Source organism: Chanodichthys erythropterus, chromosome 4 (genome assembly GCF_024489055.1).
Source record: "Chanodichthys erythropterus isolate Z2021 chromosome 4, ASM2448905v1, whole genome shotgun sequence".
NCBI classification, from domain to species: Eukaryota; Metazoa; Chordata; class Actinopteri; order Cypriniformes; family Xenocyprididae; genus Chanodichthys; species Chanodichthys erythropterus.
This window is the reverse complement of record NC_090224.1, coordinates 4561450-4582703: the sequence shown is the minus strand read 5'-3', so window position 1 is coordinate 4582703 and position 21254 is coordinate 4561450. Positions and strand designations below refer to the sequence as shown.

At 36.4% G+C, this 21254-nt stretch overlaps 1 protein-coding gene across 2 annotated transcripts in view; it reads left to right on the top strand.

Moving 5' to 3' along the window:
- The first annotated feature begins 1463 nt into the window (after positions 1-1463).
- bach2b (BTB and CNC homology 1, basic leucine zipper transcription factor 2b) overlaps positions 1464-21254 on the top strand; it is a 110120-nt gene continuing 90329 nt past the window's right edge. Inside the window, exons 1-2 of one of the 2 annotated variants that reach the window (XM_067383748.1) lie at positions 1464-1718; positions 16746-17018. In XM_067383748.1, coding sequence (XP_067239849.1) covers positions 16953-17018 — 66 coding nt within the window. In that variant the 5' untranslated portion in view covers positions 1464-1718; positions 16746-16952. The remainder of the gene's footprint in view (positions 1719-16745; positions 17019-21254) is intronic. The other variant, XM_067383752.1, reaches the window with a different exon arrangement.

Genomic DNA, 21254 nt, shown 5'->3' with positions numbered 1-21254 from the left:
ACCACAGGGAAAGGTCACTAAGTGCAGGAATGCTTCTTGAACTCCTTGGCTCTTTCGTATGTGTGCATTTAGTCCTTGTAAATGTTTCTTGTGCAACAGTCAACACCATAAATGACTGAAGTGTTCTGATCTTTCAATATGAAAGACAAGTTTTATATCTATATCAGCTGCAGTGTGGAAGATAAACACTGAAAAATATTAACTTGCAAAAAAAACAAATAAAAGTAAAACTAATAAAAACATAAAATAACAATTATTTAATAAACTTATTACAAAAAGAAAAATCACAGCATAGTAGAAAAATACAGTAGTGGCCAAAAGTGATGTCCAGCTAGGAAAATTGACATCTTCACCCTGTCTTCAAATTAAAAATTTTATTTTGTAAGCATATTGTATACTGTAAAAAAATATTTTCATAATTTGTAAATATATTTTTTCTTTTGTCAAATCAATAATCAATGTGGTTCAGATAACATATTTTTTTTTAGTTTCTGTTGATTAAACCAATCACCTTCATTGTATTAACTCAAATTTTTTATTTCAATGAACTCAATTTTAAGGCAACCAGGTAACTTACTTTTTTAAGTTAAACCAACATTTTTTTTTACAGTGTATAGTTGTGCTTGGAGTCAGTTGTTTTATTTGTGATAACACAATGAAACATGGCAAATTGTACGGACCAATTAAATATTAATAACTAATTATGTTGTATAAATGTATGATTTTTTTTTTTCCTGTGAGCTTTGTTTTTCTGTGAATTGTTTTGCATAGTAAAATAAAACCTGTAGCTGTAGTTTTTTTCTGTACCCCCTTTTTTCCCAAATAATTAAAAACAGGCTACCTTAATCAAGTTTTGTTCCTCCTTCATATTTAAAATATTCAAAAATATAAAGTATTTTCCTCATACATTGATGATTTAAAAGCCTAATAAACTTGTAGAGTCATTAAAAACAAACCCAAACCAAGCCTCCGAACATCACTTTTTCTGTATGTGACAAAATAAACCTACAATAAGAAATATTCACTTATAAATGTGTTCAGAAATAAAAACCCAAACAAACAATTTTTGACTAAACTAATTTGAAAGGCCTAGTACAAAAAGCGAAATCACAATGACAGAATTGCAGAAAACGACGTAATGAGCAGCTCACTATTCAACCCACACATTTCAAACCCCCAGTCAGTTTAAATCTGTATTCTCCTTTAAAGTCTTTCAAGACGCGAGCCCCAATCCTCGTCTAGGATCAGCCTGTACTCGTGAAACTGGCTTCGGAACACACACCGCTACTCTAATTCGCGAACCGCGGCTGCGCACATATTTGGAGTAAAGTGCCTTGCCACTGGAGGCAGCAACGCAATGCGCAGCGCTCTATGTTGTGAATGAGGGATGGGATGACGTCAGTGCGCGAATGTCAACAATGTAGCGATTGAGAGTAGGCGTTTCATTCGAGTGTAACAAACAGAGGAGACGGAGCCGCACGCTGCAGAGATCACCACACACACATTTACATACACACATTTTTATATACACTTCTACAACCATAAACGTGCTTTCTTTCTTCTAAAGAAAAAATAATATTATAAGAGTGCAAGGCAAAACGTGATCTCCCTGCAGCCCCGGGGACTTTAGGAGTCTGCAAGGAAGTAATCATGTGAAAAAAAATATTTGTTAAACGGACAAAAGGGCTGGATCACAAGGAAAAATAACTAGGCTGAAGGTGAGTTGCATGATTATTTATTTTTTCCTCGATGCCTCCTGTGCGTTACATGTGATGCATCTGTCGTAAATGGAAACGGAGCGCCAAACTTGTGTGTTTGAGTGGGCTATTTCACAGCTACCAGGTACTTGGAGGCTTTGTTTCACGATATACTGGCAAATATTACAGAAAGGGAAAAAGCTAAACCGCATGCCTGCCAGGGTTTACTTCAGCTGAAAACACACTCCCTTTTAAACGTAGTTACCACATCCTGTTGTGCAGCGGTGACAATAGTTTGAGTGTGTTTGCTAGTAGTGGGATGCACTGCTATCCCGGGGGGAGGAGGGTCAGGCATGGCTTGTTTTCGCTTAAAGAAAAGAAGTTGTCACTCGGCCTTGACCGATCATAACAACGACGGAGACCCCCGGTGTAGATTCCCGCCTCCTTTTCTTCCTAATGAGTTGAGAATTAAAGTGTTTTTTTTTTTTTATCGCAGTAGTTTAATAAATCACAACGGTTAATAGGTTTATTATTAACATTATTTATCAATTAGTATTTTTTATTATTATTATTATTATAATTATTAAAGCATAAGGGCTCAATATAGAGAGCAGGCGCTGCATATCAGCTCATCTCGGTTACAAACAGCAATCGGATAAAAATACACGGCTGGTAGGAAAATGTGCTTACTGCAGTGGGTTGTAAAAATGGGAAGCAAGCTGTCTTTGTTCTGCGCAGCACATCTCTGATGTAAACCACAGCCATTGCATTACACACTGATTAATCCCCATAAAATCAGCAGAATATTTGCTGTGTAAGGGACGGCGAGCCTTATTTGGTTCAGCAGCCAATGCAAACGTCTCGACTTCCATTTAAAGGAACGAGGGACAGTTTTCAGCGCGCGCACGCTGGAATGCTGGATCTCCGGTCTTCCCTCAATGATGGTGAATAAACTCAACGAACTTCACTCAATGATGCAGGTGTTTCGCATTAGCACGTTAGGTTTTGCGTTGAATAATACGAGTAATTTAACGAACACCAGCAGAGGTGGATGTAATAAGCGCGAGCGCGCATTCGGGAATGCGATGTGAGAATTACTCTTCTGCTAATGTGGAAAATATCCGTAAATTGTATTGGTTTATGTAGATTGGTTGTTAAGTTATGAATGACTTGGCGGTTTTATTCTCAGGTTTAAATCTGTAATCCCACACACGGACACAAAAGCCACTTGATCATAATAATAGCTTAATATATGAACAATGATGATTTTGTGCTGGACAATAATAACATACGTGTGAATATAAATGTGTATATATTTATTTTCTTTTGGACAGGATTCCAAACACGGTTCATTTAATTAATTAATTCCGGTTATTCAGTAAGTGAGTTGACAAGCGTCTGAATGAATCAATGTTATGAGGGCATTTGAAATGAGGTGATGCAGCAATTTGAGCTGCGCGTGCATTCCTTTGTCTGCGGCGCTACTGAACCATCCAGTATATTTTTCTTTTGCCCACACATTGAATTGTTCAACCAGCAACGTGACGTTAAGTATTTTTACATTAGTTTCGAATGTTAAGTTATTTTCACATTTCTCTATAATAGCTTATTCGTGATACTCTATCGTTTTTTTTAAACACTTCCCTTTTATAAAACTGTTTACACATTTGCCCCCTCCCCCTTCTATAAGCCTTTAAGGTAGACTGTAGGAAACCATAGCTAACAAAACCCACGTTATTGTCTATTTAAATGTAAAATGATTTTAGGTTTGTAAATGTATGGAGACACGTGGATAATCTCGTGTTGCAGATATGACGCCATTGTTTTTTTATGTACAGTATCAAGCTCACTGTACCTCCTCTAATGGAGATCACATATGTACATTTGTCATTAGTTGATGCCTTAAAGGCATAGTTCTTTCAAATAATGAGCATTCTGTCATCGTATTATTCCAACCCTACAACTTTCTTCCTTCCATGTAACACAAAAGGTGATGTTGGGAAATCAGTCACCATTCACTAACATTGCATCTTTTTGCATCATGCAATAAAAGTGAATGGTGACTGAGGCTGACATTCTGCCTAACATCTCCTTTTGTGTTCCACAGAAGGAAGTCCTATGGGTTTTGATTACACGTAAATGATGCAAACTGAACCTAATCTTAATACATAATACATTTTTATGTATTTTAATTTAATTAATTTATTTAATATATTTAATATTATTACACAGTTTTTTTCCCCCCTAAACATTTCCACACACTCCCTTGCAGAGTCTCCGGTCCCCAGTTTGAAAACCCCTGTTTTAAAGTACCATACATAAAAGTCCTCCTATCCCATTTAATGTAAGCTATCTTGTTGAATTTGATCAGGTATACATTTTCTTATTGGAAAAGAAAGGTAGTGCAAAACGCCCCTGTCAGCACTCATAATTAAATCATATTTTCAGGGAGGATGAGTCTGTCTGACCTAAGTTTGCAGCGCAATTAATAGCTTAATTAAGATCCACCTACATTTCTGATATAAATCCACCCTCAGTGTGTTTCCTCTGCAAGTCATGATTTGCTTCTTACTCACAACAATTAGAATTCAAATAAATTATTCATCAAATGCAAATTCCCTAAATTAATGAATTGTATTATTTGTATACTTATGATTTTTGTTCTTTCTTTTAAGAAAATGACTGAATAGACTCCATTCACGATCAGTTTAACCACAGTTTTTTTTTTTCCAGGCGTTCTCATGCTGATGATTCATAAACTGACAGGTTTTAACAGTAATTTTTCTAAAGAGCCTATCCCATTTTGGTTGAGTTTACAGATTGAGTAACTAGAGTAGGAAAATAAACGGATATTTTACATCGACCTCATTAATGCCTAATGATTGATATTGGATTAAGTGTATTTTAAACTCTCATGTATCATAGTACTTGAACAGCAGTGTTCTGGTACATTTGAGATTTTACAAGTTTTAGCATTTCTTCTCTCCCTCCTGTTTGAATAAGCCCACCAGTAAAGCTCTTCACAGAGAATAACTGCCTTGGGTATGAAAACATGTTCCCATAGCCGTCCCACGTCAGCACTAAGGCATGTTTGACCGAGTTCCAGCCTCTGAGAAGGAGAAAAAGAAAAGGATAGAGAGAAGGAGAGAGCAAGCTGAGCCATTTAAGTTCAGATGGGCCTTTTCTTCTGTTCTCACATGGCATTTTGGGTGGTAGTGAGTTATTGGCATCATCAGTCACTGTGCAGTGAGCGCGTCTATAATGGCACACAAACCCGCAGACAGTAGAAGGAATCTCTGTGTTCACCCTCATCAGTGTCTGTGCCAAAGCAAATCCCACTGGCTGTTGACACAGGCCAAATCCTGATTGGATGATTTTGTTCTAGGATTTTTGGGATTGTCATGCCTGTGTTGTTACCTCAGTTAGATTGTAAATCATTTTCTCCATGCACTTTGGCATTTTAAAGTTTTCATCTTTGTCATCTTACGTGGTGTTAAAGCGCAAATAAACTAATAAATTAAAAGATTGACAGGCCAGTCCACATCTGGCCTGAATTGAGCTCCAGTTAAAAACAACAAGCGCAAACGAGCAGGAAGTTTATGGGTGGAATAGTGGAAGCGTTCAACTCAATGGAAGCCCATAAAAACCACACCAGGAATTCCGTGTAAGTCAACAGTCTCTCTGGCCCACAGCAGCATGCAGAAAGAGAATTCCACTCGGAGCGCTGAATTAACACAATTGCTGTCACGTTTGGATCATTGCTTTTTAAACTCCTTCTTTGCGGGAGTTCTGTTTTAAGCTGAATCGAGGGATTTATGTGTTTAGTTATTAATGGATGACGTGTGTCTGTTGGATTTTCGGTGCTTCCTCCTGGCGGCCTCAGCTTTGAGCGAGCAGTAAACACACAGCACAGCTGCTGTTTTGATACTGTCAGCCGCTCTCGCACAGAGAAAACCTCTCACGTTCTGTTCTCTATCTCGCTGATTATTTTGATCAATGTACACTACCGTTCAAAACTTTAGGGTTTTGTTTGGATTCAAAAATAAAAAAAAATACTATGCATTAAATTGATCGAAAGTGACAGTAAAGATACTTATGAACGATTTCTGTTTTAAATAAATCACAAAAATATTAAGCACAACTGTTTTTAACATTGATAATAAGAAGAAATGTTTCTTGTGCAGCAAATCAGCGTATTAGAATGATTTCTGAAAGGATCATGTGACACTGAAAATGAATAACAATGCTGAAAATTCAGCTTTGCAATCAGAGGAATAAACGATAAAATATATTAAAATCGAAAACTATTTAAATTGTAGTAATATTTCACAATATTACTGTATTTTAGATTAAATAAATGCAGCTTTAAGAGACTTCTTTCAAAAGCATTAAAAAAAATCTTACTGACCCCAAATTTCTTTAAATGGTCGTGTATATATAAATTGTTCTGAGACTGAAATAAAGATCATTTAGGGTCATTAATAACATTTGTCATAATAAGTGTTGCTTGTTTTTAGATCTACGTTATGAATGGTTTCCTGATTAAAAATCGTGGCCGTGTAGGAGTGTAGAAGTGGTTTTAATGTTATTCTGACATTGAAAATGAAAACTAGCTGTACCAGTAACAACGAGGTGCAAAATGTTTCATGTGTTTTCTTTTTTTTTTTTTTAGATCAAGCTGATAAGTGTCTTGGTTTACAGCACCTGCAGCACATCATCTGCTGTCATTTGTTAGCTTTGCTGTTTTGTTTTTTTTGCCAGGTATTTATACCAGAAGTTCTTTAGAATTGTGAAACTATGCTGTTATAATTTACGGCAAGTTTGGTTTCACCATTGGAGCGTGTTGCCCTGCAGGTTTCTTTTGTTTGGTTACATACTTTTCGAACTCACATACTTGCAAAGTAACTGTTTGATATTATTTCTAATCAAATATTTTAGTCTGTGTACAGAATTTTTGAGCCTAGTGAATTTTAAATGCATCTTTCATCAGTATCTTTAAAAATTAAGTCACACAAGTATTCTAGGTAAAGAAAACTCTAAAACACCATAGCAGTAATCATGCATTCACATGTCCAATTGAGTCACACCTTCAGCAGTTTATTTGCTTTGTCTGTCATCATCTACCCATCCTTATGTCTCTGCAAACCGGTATGACTTTTTTTCATGGGCATTGTGATCACTGACTTGGTTATTTATACTATATACTATACTATATAGCCAAACAATATAGCCAAACTTTTTCAAATAACAAAATCTTGTCTTTTAGGGTATATCTAATTCTTTCTAAATGTAGTGTACCAGTCAACTCTGTCAGCCACATTTTAAACGGTACCTATAATGCCCCTTTTACAAGATGTAATATAAGTCTCTGGTGTCCCCAGAATGTGTCTGTGAAGTTTCAGCTCAAAATACCCCTTTAAATGCAAATGAGCTGCTGATCCTGGCCCACTTTCCAGAATAGGGTGGAGCTTTAACAGCTTGCGCTTCGGTTGCTCAACAACAACAAAGCTGGAGAATCTCACACTCAGCCAAAATGATTTTCGGTAACAATGTTCAGTCTTACATTGTTCAAACCAGAGTTGGACATCTGGACATTTCTGAATGGTTAGTGGTTTAATTTCTGTAGTTACTGTGGAGTTGATTCAACTCATCGACTAGCATGTGCCGTCATGTTAATCTTTTGTGCAAATCCAGCATTGAGTTAACCCATGTTTGTGAAGCAGTGTAAAATGACGGCATGGTAACAACACTACAAACACTGCTTTGTTGTGTGTTCTCGGGGTCAGGGTTTATGTAAATTTTAGTGTTTGTGATGTCACTAACCCAGGAGGAAGCTCATTGTAGTCCCTACCAGCCGTTTGTTGTAATCCTTAAACAGAGAATTCTTTAAAAGAAAATATCTCCCTTTGCATTGAACTTTGAGCGTAGTAACTTCGCAAACATTGTTGATGCTTTAACAGAAACATTACACTTGTCTAGCTATCACCAGACCAAGCTCAATTTAAAATTGAACATTGGTCTGGGGAGTCTGCTATGTATTTTCTTCTGCACAAGAGGCGTGATCAACGAGCATTATTCACGCAATTGGATAGTCCTTCAACCAATCAGATCAGCGATCCGGGTGACGTACTATGCAAAGCGATGCAAAAAGTCCAGAAAGGTTTAGTTTGTATTGGCAGAAGCAGCAATGGCATTGAACGATTTTTGCAGGTTGTGCAAAAAAAAAAAAAAAAACATGAAAGTGAGTGGTATTTACACCAACTCGAGTGATTTGTTTGCTAAACTAAAGAAGTCATTCAGCATCGTTGAGAGGTTAAAAGGATTTGGATTGACGGTCGTGCTTGCCGTCGCTTCTCTATCGTCATTGTGTTATACCCGCCAATAGCGAGCAAGGTGGATAAGCTGTGATTGGTTCCTGCAAACGTGTAACAGAAGCAGTAGAAATGAATGTACAGGTTTTGAGACTGAGTTGCCGGGCGAAATCAAATCGCCAGCAGATCAGGCTGGGTTTACCCAGTCTAACATTACACACTAACCGAAGTTAAATATTGAAATCATAATCAACCACTCCTTTAAGAGTTGGAACTTCCTTTTGTCCTCCAAAACAAAAGAATAAGTTTTTTTGACAGAGATTAACCCATATGAGTGTAAGTCTCAAAAATTGTTCAGAAACTCCAAATATTATTAATATAGGTTCTGATTCAAAACGTATGTCCACCGTATTTGAAAAAAAAAACCTTAAAGATTTTGTCCCCTGGTCCCATTTATTACTAAATAAAACTTGTACCCATACTATCTCACAGTTATTTAAAGAAGTACTGGTTTTGTATTGCACAAAACAACTTATACAAGTATAAAGCCAAGTGCATCTCTTCTTAGAGATTTCTGTGGATGATTCATCCTATGTGTGTTTGTGTGTGTGTGTGTTTGTTCTGTGGTTAAATTTGGATCTGTCATTCCTGTCAGAATATTCATGCCTGCAGCTGCTGAGTCACATGTGCACTGCAACTGGAGAACCCTGGAGAACTACAGACAGACCATTATATCACACTGTTTTTCCATCTTTAAGACCTGTTCACTTGTTTGGTTACTTCACTTTACTTGGACTCATTCATGCTGTTCTTTATTCTGCAGCCTGCAACTCATTCATTCTCACATTCCCCATGTGCCAGACATCTCTCTCCTCTCCTTATCTCCTCTGCGTTCCGCTTAGAGGGAGTTAAACCAATAGAAACTATAGATCGAAGTGAGGCTGACTCAGTCTGTCCTGTCTGATCTCTATATACAGTCAGCTCACGCTGTGCTGACTCACTAACAATAGATAGACAGCGGTCCAACAGGTGGCTCACTACCATTAGAGCAGTTAGGTCCAACTGTTAGCTTTCAAACATTTCAGATCTTTGGAAGGAATACGATCAGTCTGAAAGACTGCAACCTGGCATTGGGAACAAGCCTACATCTATCACATCATATGATTTAACAGGAGGTGAAGAGGGAAAGTTACCCCGCCAGTTTTTGCACACCACCTGAGTACTAAAATAAATGTGGTGAAAAGGAGTTGAGGGTGGTTTTAAGCTTTATTTATTTCAGATGTGCTTTTTACGCAGTTGTTTGCAGAAATAATATATGCAACTGTTACAATGACACATGTTAATAATTAAACTAATTTGTAGAGTGACAAATAATATTAATTTAAATATATTATTTAGCACAGATATTTATAATATTAAGAATTTATATTTACATAAAATTGTAAATATTAAATGTATATTTACATTTATATTTAAATGCAGATTTATATTTATATATTAATACACTACCGCTCAAAATGTTGGAGAATTTTTTAAATGTTTTGCATGAAGTCTCTTAAGCTCACCAAGGCTGTGTACAGAAATATTGTGAAATATGTTTTACAATTTAACTCAACTCTTTTCTATTTTAATATATTTTAAAATGTAATTTATTCCTGTGATGGCAAAGCTGAATTTTCAGCAGTCTTCAGTGTCACATGACCCTTCAGAAATCATTCTAACATTCTGATAACTATTATTATCAATGTTGAAAACAGTTGTGCAACCATGATTTTTTTTCTTTGATAAATAAAGTGCAAAAGAACATAATTTTGTAAAAATATATTGTTAAAATGTAAGTTTTTAATCTCTCTTTTGATAAATGTAATGCATCCTTACTGAATGTAATCTTTTCCATTAATAGCATTATAAACTAATACTTTTTAATACTTAAAACTGTAATTAATAGCATTAATTTCTTAAAAAAAAAAAAAAAAAATCTTACTGAATCCAAACTTTTCAACAGTAGCAATTTTATATTATATGTTTAAAATTAAGTTTTGGTATCATATTTAACATTGCAGGGTTTCCAAAAGAAATCACACCATGTTAACTTCTACAGATATCCTCCAGTATATGGAAGAATGAGTGTACAATAGGCACCATGGGAATTGGAAATCAGCTTATGTAGTGTCACTGGATCTCTGTTTGCAACTCTCCCTCTCTTTCTCACACTCTTAACTGTTCCAGCATTATTTATGCACTGATGTGCTGCTGTCTGCAGAAATCTCCAGGACACCTTATCAATGCTTGACTGCTCCGAAGCCTTAAGCTTGGAGTACTTCAGTGCTACTCTCTCCAGAAATGACAAACCGGCAATCAGTGACCCGAGTGAAGCAGGCAGGAGTGTCTTTACCTCCTGTAAACAGCCAGTCCAAGTGCTGTAGCGAATGTGGGCCAGGCATAGCCTCAGGCAGTTACATACACACACGCATATATATACATACATGGACACACTGTCACTAACACACATTCAAATTAAAATGGTTTCACACCACAATAGGACTAAGGAAACCTGTGAGGGAGGGCAGGGGTGTCACTGGCCTGTGTCGGTACGGATGAGTCATATGCAGTGTGCTGTGTCAATATTGATTCTCAGTCTAAATATAACCTACACACTATACCACAAAACTTACTAAAGCACATGCACACACACACTAGTGCCGCCCAGCCTGGAAAATGTGTTTTGTTGTTTCTTCCCCCCCCCCCCTCTATCTCCATCTGTCAGGATGACGGTGTTGAATGCTTTCCTGCATATTTTAGCATATATGAAAAATGGAGCATTCCAGGGAAAATGTGAAATGTTTCTATAAATGTTTCATGCCAGATTTACACGCCCAAACCATTAACATTTATGTGAATGTTTCAGAATTTGAGAGAAATGCCCGTCTGTGTATCTGTGCCAGCAGAATTCAGATTTATAGAAGTGTAGATGTTTTTTTTCTCCGCTTCTCTGCGTCATTGGATGCTCTGTCGAGGCTTATCCCAGGTGAACATACCACAGCTATGCTGTCAAAACCTCCGCTGCACACTCTTCGTCAGAGAAATGGTTTTGAGTTAGATTGAAAAAACAAAAGAGACAGTTCCTGTACCTTGGCAACTTAATTTTCGGATTCCTTAGATTTTCAGCCAACCATAACTTGCAGAAAAATGTGGATGTTTTTGACCTCTTTCACTCTCTCTCTTTTTCTCCATTACGTCGTATTGAATTGCTGTATAGGACAGCAGTAATTTAAAACAATGTCGGCTAAGAGCCTGAATGAACTGTGTCTCAGGCATGCTAGAACTTCCTGCCAAGGTCATTTTCTTTCCCCCTCTGCCATTTTTTTCTGGATGGGAAAATGTGACTTGAGTCCACAAGAGTGGAAGGTATTTAAAACAATCAGCGGATTCCTGGTAAGTGGGTGAGATCATTGTTTTAGAGAGAGACAGCATGTAAAAGGAGAATCGGAGCGAGGGAGGGCAGCGGGGGTGACCCCTGTGTGGCGAGTTGTTTTCCGTTTGCCAGAGCGACTCAGCAGGCAGATTGCGCTCGGAGGGAACGCTGGCTCTGGCAAAGGTCAGAATTCCTTCCCAGACGAATTTATTTGTATTGCTTTGCACTTCAGAACGAAGAACAAAACATTCCCGTTGTGTGCGTGGAGGTTGTTTTACACAGCAGTCTATTGGAAACATCTGCAGATGATGAACGCTTGTATGAATAATCATGAATAAATAATAATCCTTCAGCAGACGTCAGCTCAAACAAGTCAGCGGTGTTTAACACTCTGATGGATGAATTAACCTCTAGTTGTACAGCTTTCATCACTGGTAACTTGAACAAAATGCTGATTTCATATTTGTGTGTGTGGGTGTATGTGTATGAAAAACTTTAAATGAGGTGGAACTGCTTCGAAGATTTAAAAATAAAGGACTACCTAACACCCCACATCTGGGCTCAACTACTTTTAGTTAATGAACCAAAATGAGGCAGTGTTCACTAACTGTTAAAGTTCATATTAAACGTGACATATAATTGGCAGATACTTTATTAATCAGAAACTTTTTATCACAATTTTGTGATAATCGGGGTCATTCAATGATTAAAGGCTCAATATGTAATTTTCGCAACTAGAGTTCGCTTATTCAAAACAAAGGCGTAGTGACGCAGTGAAAGAGCGCGGATTTATGGGAGTTGTCGTCTTCACCTCCACAGCCAATGGAAATCTGACAGACTCAGGCAGAAATCATGTTCATGGATGAGCTGATGCGTTGAAGTTTTATTAACCTTATGGTGGTATGAAGTAGGACGGGTCGAGAGCTGTGGGAGCGGAACGAGGCGGCTTGAGCAAATGCTAAAGAAAGACACACCGATCTCGAGTCCAGCGACGCTTTTATTATGCTTATGCTGCAGTCAGTCGCTTCCGCTCTTTTTGTTGCGTACGTGGGGTAACACCTGACTGTTTTACATGCTTAAAACAATCATACTAAATACATTTGAGTGTGTTGAAAGTTATTATGTTACTCTGTGCGTTCGCTTTCTGGATGCTATGAGAGACTTTGCAGTAATCTAGATCGACATCAGTAAAACTGAAAATTGAGGTTAGCCCGGATATGACATCATTGACAGGCGACACAATGACACGGTCCATGTCCTGTTTAAAACTGTTGATTTCTCTGGATTTAAACATTGTTGGAAACATTTTGGATAATGTAAGTAGTACACAAGTCAACAAAACTTATAACACTGTTCTAGTGGTTTTTGGATATTTTAATCTGAAAGTCTTGCATATTGTGCCTTTAATCTATCGGTTGATTCAATATTGGTGATTTTTGTCAATTAAAATAATGCTTAAAATAATAACCTAGTATTGGTTGTTTTTTATTTTTATTAATATGATTATTATTATTATTATTATTTTGTATTAACTGAATGTTTTACTGTCTTTTTTAATGATAATATTTATAAATGAATAACAAAATAGATTTATTTTTAAATTGTATTAATATTAAATGATTTTTAACTTTTAATTATTATTATTAAGTGTTTTAATATTTAATAATAATTAATTTAAATCTATTTTTATCAGCTATACAACTTACGGACCACACTTTCATTCGTTTTATAATAATTTCATTATTTGGTAACACTTTACAATAAGGTTCATTAGTTAACATTAGTTAACTATTAGTTAACATGAACTAATAATGAACTACACTTAGACGGCATTTATTCACCTTTGTTAATGTTATTTTACAAATACATTATTAAAATCTTGTTAACATTAGTTAATGGACTGTGAACCAACATGAACAAACAATGAACAGCTATATTTTTATACAGTAAATTAGTAAATACAGTAACAAATGTATTGCTCACGGTTAGTTCGTGTTAGTTAATACATTAATGTTTAACTAATGAACCTTTTTGTAAAGTGTGACCCATTATTTTTGTCACCATTATGATTTCAATATGCATCAGTGACTGACTGTTAACTTAGTAGTATCCTTCAAAACAACAGTTTATTGTCTGAGTGGCATTTTACAGTCTCTGGAGTAAATTGATGATTTGTGGGGCACTGAGGTGTGAATGAATAAAAACAAGTATGATATGTGGTTTTACTCTTTGTGCAGCTGGAGGTGTGTAAGTGTGTGTGCATCCTGTGAGACTCGCACAGGTGGTGAGGGGGAGGGGTAAGAGGTGGGAGTGGAGCAGCAGGGGTGGCGTGACCACTTCCTGTCTTAAATGTACAGTAAATCAGTCGTGTATTTACCAAATCAACACCGTGCACCGGTGGTGGCTTTACACTGCCTGGCAGAAACCTCTTATTGGTTGAGCTCTCGCAGTGTGGCTTGCAGAACGAGACAGCTTTTCTTTGTTCTGTCTTTATTTGCGTAGACATGTTTTCCCTGTGTCTTAAGGAAGAAACGATAACAACAGTTACAACAGAAAAAATATTAGAAGCCATACACAAGCACATACACACAAAACATGACATTTGACATCTTTTTGCCGAATGTTGCGGTGGTAAACAACAGCGTAAGGAAAAGCCTGAGGTCAAAGGAAATGATGTTTCACCCCGCTCTGCAGAATGGAAAAGATTAAACGTGGTATTTAAGAGTTTGCAGTCATATAGTTGAGTTTGACGTATGGAATGCTGCTTTGACTTGCCTGAGGTGGGAGGCTTGACGTGGGTGTGCTCAGGACAAAGTTACAGTTTCTTAACCCGAGAGTGCACTGGTCATGACCACAGACCTCAAAAGCTTTGTATGTTCTATACACACTCCATGTAGTACTGATGTTAAGAATGCATTGATCCATAAATGGATCTCTCTCTGCACGCCGGTCGGAGTGAAGCTCGATTTATCAGGTAGCTGATAGAAAAGCTTGTCCGCCTGCGTTTAGGTACGGTCAGATTTATGTCCCTGCAGCTCTGTGCTGCAGTCAATAGTTGTGACCTTATCTTACAGTCAACAGGTTTAAGTGGCAGGGGTCAATGAGTCCAAGACCTGGCCATTCCAATGATGAGTGTCTTGAAAGAAAACATGCTGCAGCCTATAATTGTGAAGCTAAGACTCACAATGACTTACTGGTAATAGTGTTTTAAATTGCTTTGAGTGTTATTGGTGCTATATTTTACTTTGTTGACATTTATTTATGTAATTATTTTTTTTTTTTATTTATGTCAGTCAAACCAGAATTTATTCAGATACCTTGAACATTTCATTCATCAATACAGTTTGTTCACTATAGTTTAAAAACATGGTATGACAAGATCTCAGAGTTAAACTGTGTCAGAAAAAAATTATCTTAATTATGTCAGATAACACTTAAGCAAAACATGATCAGGTCAAAGTGTCTGAATAATTTTTGGTTCCAAATTTTTATCAGTTTTACTGGTAGTCTACTGTATGAAGAATTTTTGGGTATAATATGTCACAGTTTACTTTATTTTACTATTCTCACTTACATAAAAGAATTATAGTGTCCTGCACCCACTAGTAAAATATATATCAAAATTATCAAAAAATGTCTGAATAATGTTTGGTTTGATTTTATATGCTTAGAAAATGTTACCACATTAACATTTTCTAAGCATATATAATGAAACAAAAATTATATATATAAAATTTATATTTTAACTACATTATTTTAATACATTTTTTAAAAATTCTGTAGATGTGCATGATGTACTGTGATATTTATGATGAGTATTAAAGTATTAAATATTATTTTTTTTTATTGTATAATAGTTTTTTGGTTATTTAGATAATTTAATCATTTTAAAGAACAAACAAAAAAGCAACTTTTTGATATAAAAAGAGAGATAAATTCTGAAACATTCTGTTTTCGTACATTCAATGTTTGTATTATTTTTATTATGTGGCTCTTACCTTTATGTCTTTAAATTATAAGATTTTGATAAGATGAATAACATAACATTTGAAAATGATAACATTTTAAAACTTCCTGTGTTTGTTATTAAGCCTTTCATTTTTAATCTTCCTCTATTTGTTATAGACTCTCTCTCTCTCTCTCTCTCTCTCTTTCACTCTTTTTTTGTATTATTTTCTCAGTAATTTCTAGTTTTTGTTTTATTTGATATGCAGGTGTGCAAGTTTCTATGATGTTCTAATTCAGAAATATTTGTATTATACATATTTGTACAGTTTGATGTTGCGTAGTGAAACGTTTATATGCAGATCCACAGAAGTCTGAGATAACTAGTCAGGTTTGTTTGTCTTCTCATATAGACATAGACAGGGAAGGTCTTGCAGAACAGGTCTCCACCTTTGCCAAAAGGCAAATGCTTACAGCAATTACTAATTTAAAAAAAAAAAGTGGAAAAAGAGAAAGCCAAAAATGTGGGGTGATGTAACATTTCAGCGTGTCTGACACATACCTACATGGTTTTCAACATTTAAAAATGTTTCCATGAGGCTAGTTCCAGAAAAAGAAATGCACGTGTATTATCACATGAATTTCTTTCTTTGTTTTTTTTATTCAATAAAATGATTCATTTTATATAATATTTTTATTTTAAATTAGAACTTTATCTTTAGATAATCTTCTTATCTTTAACATTACATTAAGTTTATTTTGCCAGTGAATACATTTTTCACCAACTGTGAAGGCAGAAAATTTTTACAGAAAACCTTTTTGAATTTTGTTTCAATTTTACAGTTAAAGGTTTTAAACTTCATTAGATCCTTTAAATTAAACCTGACCAAAAAGAAAAAAAAAGAAAAAAGTAAAATCTAATATAATTAATAGAAAAAAAAATGAATTATATTAGAATTATGCCTAAATCATAATTTAATGTCATAGATGGCGATGGCCGTATACGCAGGTAAAATAAACCACTTTAAAAGAATGCTGGCAGACAATGCTAAAAGTATTTTGACATACATCAGTAAGTTAACAAGTTTTCAACACCGAATCAAATGACTGCAAAATTACGTTTCAAATGTTTCTGAAACTACAAATGATATAGATCACTTTTCAAACATGATACGATCACTATAATATCCTAAACTATATTTCACTGCCGTCGTTCTGCCAGAAATTCATGACATCCTTCATTCAGAACAAGCGTGATCTAAAACAATTGCCTAAACCTGTCGGTTTTGCTTCATAAAGCGTCAACCCTCATTCGTTGTTGTGTTTATCTGAGAAAGATATCATGTATGATAATAAGAAATGCACTGTTCATTACAGGAAAGGAAGTATGGCTGGGGTTTACAGTCAATGAAGTCCAAGGGGCGTGTGTTAGCGTGACAGAGGTGGAGCTTACTCCACACAGAGAGACGTTCCTCTCTTAGGAGGCCTGTGCTGTCGACCCAGAAAACCCAGCCGAGAACTGTTGCTGGCGCTGCATCACAACATGCGTCTCAATCCCACAGTCACACAGGAGCATCTCAGCGCATGCTAACACTCGGAGCTGTCATTGTCACCTCCTGTCAGAGCAGTCAAACAATGGAAAAGACCACTGTGAGTGATCAACTTTGAGTTGCATTTCATGGTTTTTGCTTTTACACCTCATGCATATGCATAAAAAAATCTTGTTCTGTCCCGCTATGTCACGTGGTTTGGGATTGCCATTGCTTTGCTTTGTTGGACGTGATTTAAAAGACTTAATACATTGGCAGATTTTATATAGACCCAACAGCCTCAAAAGATCATGAAAGTGGATCACGTTCACAGTAGAGTATCAGGTCAGTTGTGGGGCGGGTAAATGTTTGACAGGTGCCCTCAAACGTCCCTGCAGATGTCCAGTGGTCCCCTTGTAGAGCTGAATGAAACTACATCTTGCAAAAGACCTCCATTAAAAATAGCATATCTAGTTTAGTTTCAGTTAGGAAGTCTGCCATTTTGAGGAGAAGGCACTTTGAGGGTGAAACTGCACTAATAAACAATAGATTTGTTAAAATTTTAGCTGTTCTACTCTAGTTTGTGTACGTCCATTTCTAAAGTATCTTGCAAAGGAAATAAAGCTTCCTTTTCACAGTTTCCTCTCCAGGTGCTGCAAATATCAACCGTATAAATAAATATCGAGCCACAAAGTGACTGTAATATTAACTCGGTATACCAGTAAAACAATTTTTGTTGGTGAATTCCTGCAAAAAAAAAGGTTCAGTCTAATTATGAATGCATTGTAGCACTTTGTTGGATCCATTTTTTCTTTCTTTCCCTGAAAGTTCAGTCATATATTCCAGTTGAACTATTAATAAGGTGGAGCGGCTTGTCATGCTGTGAAAGGGAAAATTTTGATCATTTTGAAATGTGACTCTGAAATCTTTGAGTTAACGGCCACACATACACCTTATGTGCATGTGAAGTCAAGCCTCATATCCCGTATTCATTAGTGGACTATTAAAAAAGAACAAAGGAAAGCTTTGTTTCACTCACAGACTTACATAGGTGATGCTGCTGGTTATTCAGCTTTTCCTGTTGTTATGTAGTAGAAAGTTCTTAAGTATGAGATTTTGGAGAGCAGATTTCTAGGTGTAATGCAGGTCAGAAGAGCACAAAGCAATGATTTTTGTTTGAAGAGCAGAACTTATGCAGATCTCCAAAGGCTTTTACTGTTAGCCATGCCACACTTGGCTATTGTAATGAATCCAAATGTCCAGAAAATGCTTCTGTTTTGCATTTTTTCTAATTTAATACAAAATTCAGCATAACAATTTGAGTCAAAAGTTGAGTTAAAAAATGAAGATGAGTTTCGGTCCCTCTTTTGCTTTAATGATAGGAGCACTCAAGCTACATAAACTTTACCAGGTTGTGTCAAACCCGATGTGTGTTCTCCAGCATGATTTGAGATGATCCCAAGAGCATCTTGAGCTTCAGTGGAAGCAAGAACATCTCATAGTCTGCATAAAAAGTCACATGATTAATGTCACACATTTGCTTCTTTGATTAGAGTCCTAGAAATAGTTCACAATCTAAAAAATGTCCCATTCATTTTACGACATAGCATTTCTTTGTCACAATGAAATGCTTAACAGCAGATTGTTTCTTCTGTATTGTGACATATATCTGAGTGTATTGGATTTTTGAAAAAGAAAAATGTAGGGCAGAGACTGGGTGTATTGGATTGTGAAATGTGGCCATTTCTTATGAGCTTGCTGGGTCAAATCTGGCATTTGTCACCAGACAGAAGGTCAAAAAAAACCACAAGCATTGACAAATTGTTCACAATAAGTTCTACAATATTCATTTATATATATATTTTTTTTTTCATTTCATGGCAACATTTTTCAAAGCTCTAAAAACTTTCCAGTTTTAAATGAGATTTAAATCAGATTTTACCATGTATGCCATGAAAAACACAAGTTGCCTTTAAAGCACATTGATTTATTTTATACATCTGACGCTATCTCACGTGATCTATTGTTTTTTCATAAATTGATAATTTGCATATAACTGACATGGCAAGTTTACGGCAATATATCCTCTATATATGTCAATCTTCTGTATCTATCCTCAGTTCTTCCTCAGAGTGTGTGCATACTGTAAGGCAGCGATCTGTCCCGTTCCCAGCGTGCTTTTCTGCATGTGCAGCATGGGGTGAAGCCAGTGAAAGAGGACATTGTTCATGTCGTAGTGAGGCATGTTGCATGCACTTATAACTCTGAGTGGGTGAAGTTTCCCCCATCATGCACCAGGAATGCCTTTGAATGACTGGATTGTGTGGAAGGGAAAAGCAGCAGGCATTCAACGCTTTTGTCTTTATTTTTCGCTCTCCTATCTCTGTCACAAACTCAACGACAATGTCACTTAGTCTTCTTAAAAGGATCATTCACCTGGAAAAACAAAGTTGCCATCATTTACTCACCTTCACGAGTTCCAAACCAGTATGATGTTCTTTCTTTTAATTATCATGTCCGTGTAATAAAAGTCAATGAGGTCCAAAATAACACTGAACCCCAATGATGGTCAAAACATTTGGGGGTCATTCCGTGTCCGGAAACGTCCCCGGCTCAAATTTCTGATTTTGATCATATTTCTTTCTGTAGTAAGAGAAACATAAATAGCGATGAAAGCCAAAATGTTAAATGTCACAGATTAGTAATCAGCTATTTTGTAGAGGGGGGTCAAAATAACAATTTTCACCTTAGATTTGGAGCTAGTAAAAAGGACTTTAGAAAGATCAGGCAGCATCATTATTTTATTTTTACATAGAGATTGGTAGGTCTATTAGTAAAATTTGTTGACTTAGCAATCTTTGTTGCATTATATGCCAACAGTGACAGTTCAAAAATGGGGAAAAAGCACTACTTCTGTTTTTAACTCAAGAAGTATTAAAGATATCTTAATATGCTTTTAGATTCTTGTTCTTAACAAACTTTCCATTCGGTATCTTAATTTTAAAGGCCCTCAATAGTACAATCCCAGAGATATGGACATGTTAATGTGGCTCCATGAGTAAATTGTACACACATTCAGTGATCAATACCCAAATGTGGATCATTTTGCATATAGCTGCTACTTTTTTCTTTTAAAGAGAAATATCTAAAGAAAAAATAATGTTGAAACTAAAAATGTATCTTGTGTTTTTCTATCAACTCAATTTCATAGAACACACCTGTCAAATTTGAGCCGGGGACCTCTGGTTGAGTTGACACGGAATGACCCTTGGATTAACATGAGCATAAGTAATGATTTTTGGGTGAACTATCTCTTTAAGTAATGTTACCGGAGAACATAAGTCATGTTATGACTTCGTGTTTCACATTAAACCGGCCAACAAAGTGGATGGGGGGAAAAAGAACATAAAGGAAAGAGTGATTTGAGTATGTTGTAATGTCATGGATTAAGATACCCAGTGCAGCTGCATCACGGCCGAACTGTATAGTGGTGTGTTTCTCATTCTCTCCCATGTCCGAGAGCAATGACTCGTTAAAACTTGTGACTCAGAACGGCTTGTTTGTGAGCAGACCACCTCCAGAGTTTGATTCACAGTCCTCGGCTATTGATTCAAGTCTTCCGCTTGTGCCTAACAAAGAAAACAAATGGCTTTCACGTCTCTCCCTCCCTCTCATACATTCTTTTCTCTCAAAGAGCATTGATTGATGAAACCACACAAGTGAAGTGTCCTGATGCCATGGGGGGCTCCCGGCTCTCAGTGATGTAATGTTTCTGAGGTCTGGTAAACGAGCGGATCGACGCAAATATGAAAACATAGATTTTGAGATTTCTCTAAACACGTGCTCGTTTGTTTTCGCTGAGTCGCAGAGGAGCGTTTGCTCTCTGTGAGTTTTGGCACTTACGTCAAGGAACTTGGCGAAGTTTATGTCCATTCAGTGAGGGAAACTTTATGTGGGAAATCAGTCGGTAAGGATTTCCAAAGATTAAATGACACAAAATTGCCTGTTGATTTCAAAAAAGGAGCGCTATAGCGCAGATTTCGTCATATCCTAAAGAGTGAATCACAATCCCACCCTGAGGGTTTAGATGATGTTTCATGTGCTTTTTAATATGACAGGTAGACATTTGGAAATGACTGACGGCATTCAGTACATAAATGGCCATTTTGTGTTGGCTTGCGTAGCTGCTTTTCAGCTATTTCCTTTGGTTCTTTTATAAATCATAAATGTGACACCGGCCGCTGTGTTCATTTTACTGCCCCGTGAGAAACTACGGGCTATGACACCATCTCCTGTTCTGGGTGTGTTTTGGTTTGAGGAGTCTCCTCTGTGTCAAAGAGCTGCATGTCGAGGCTTC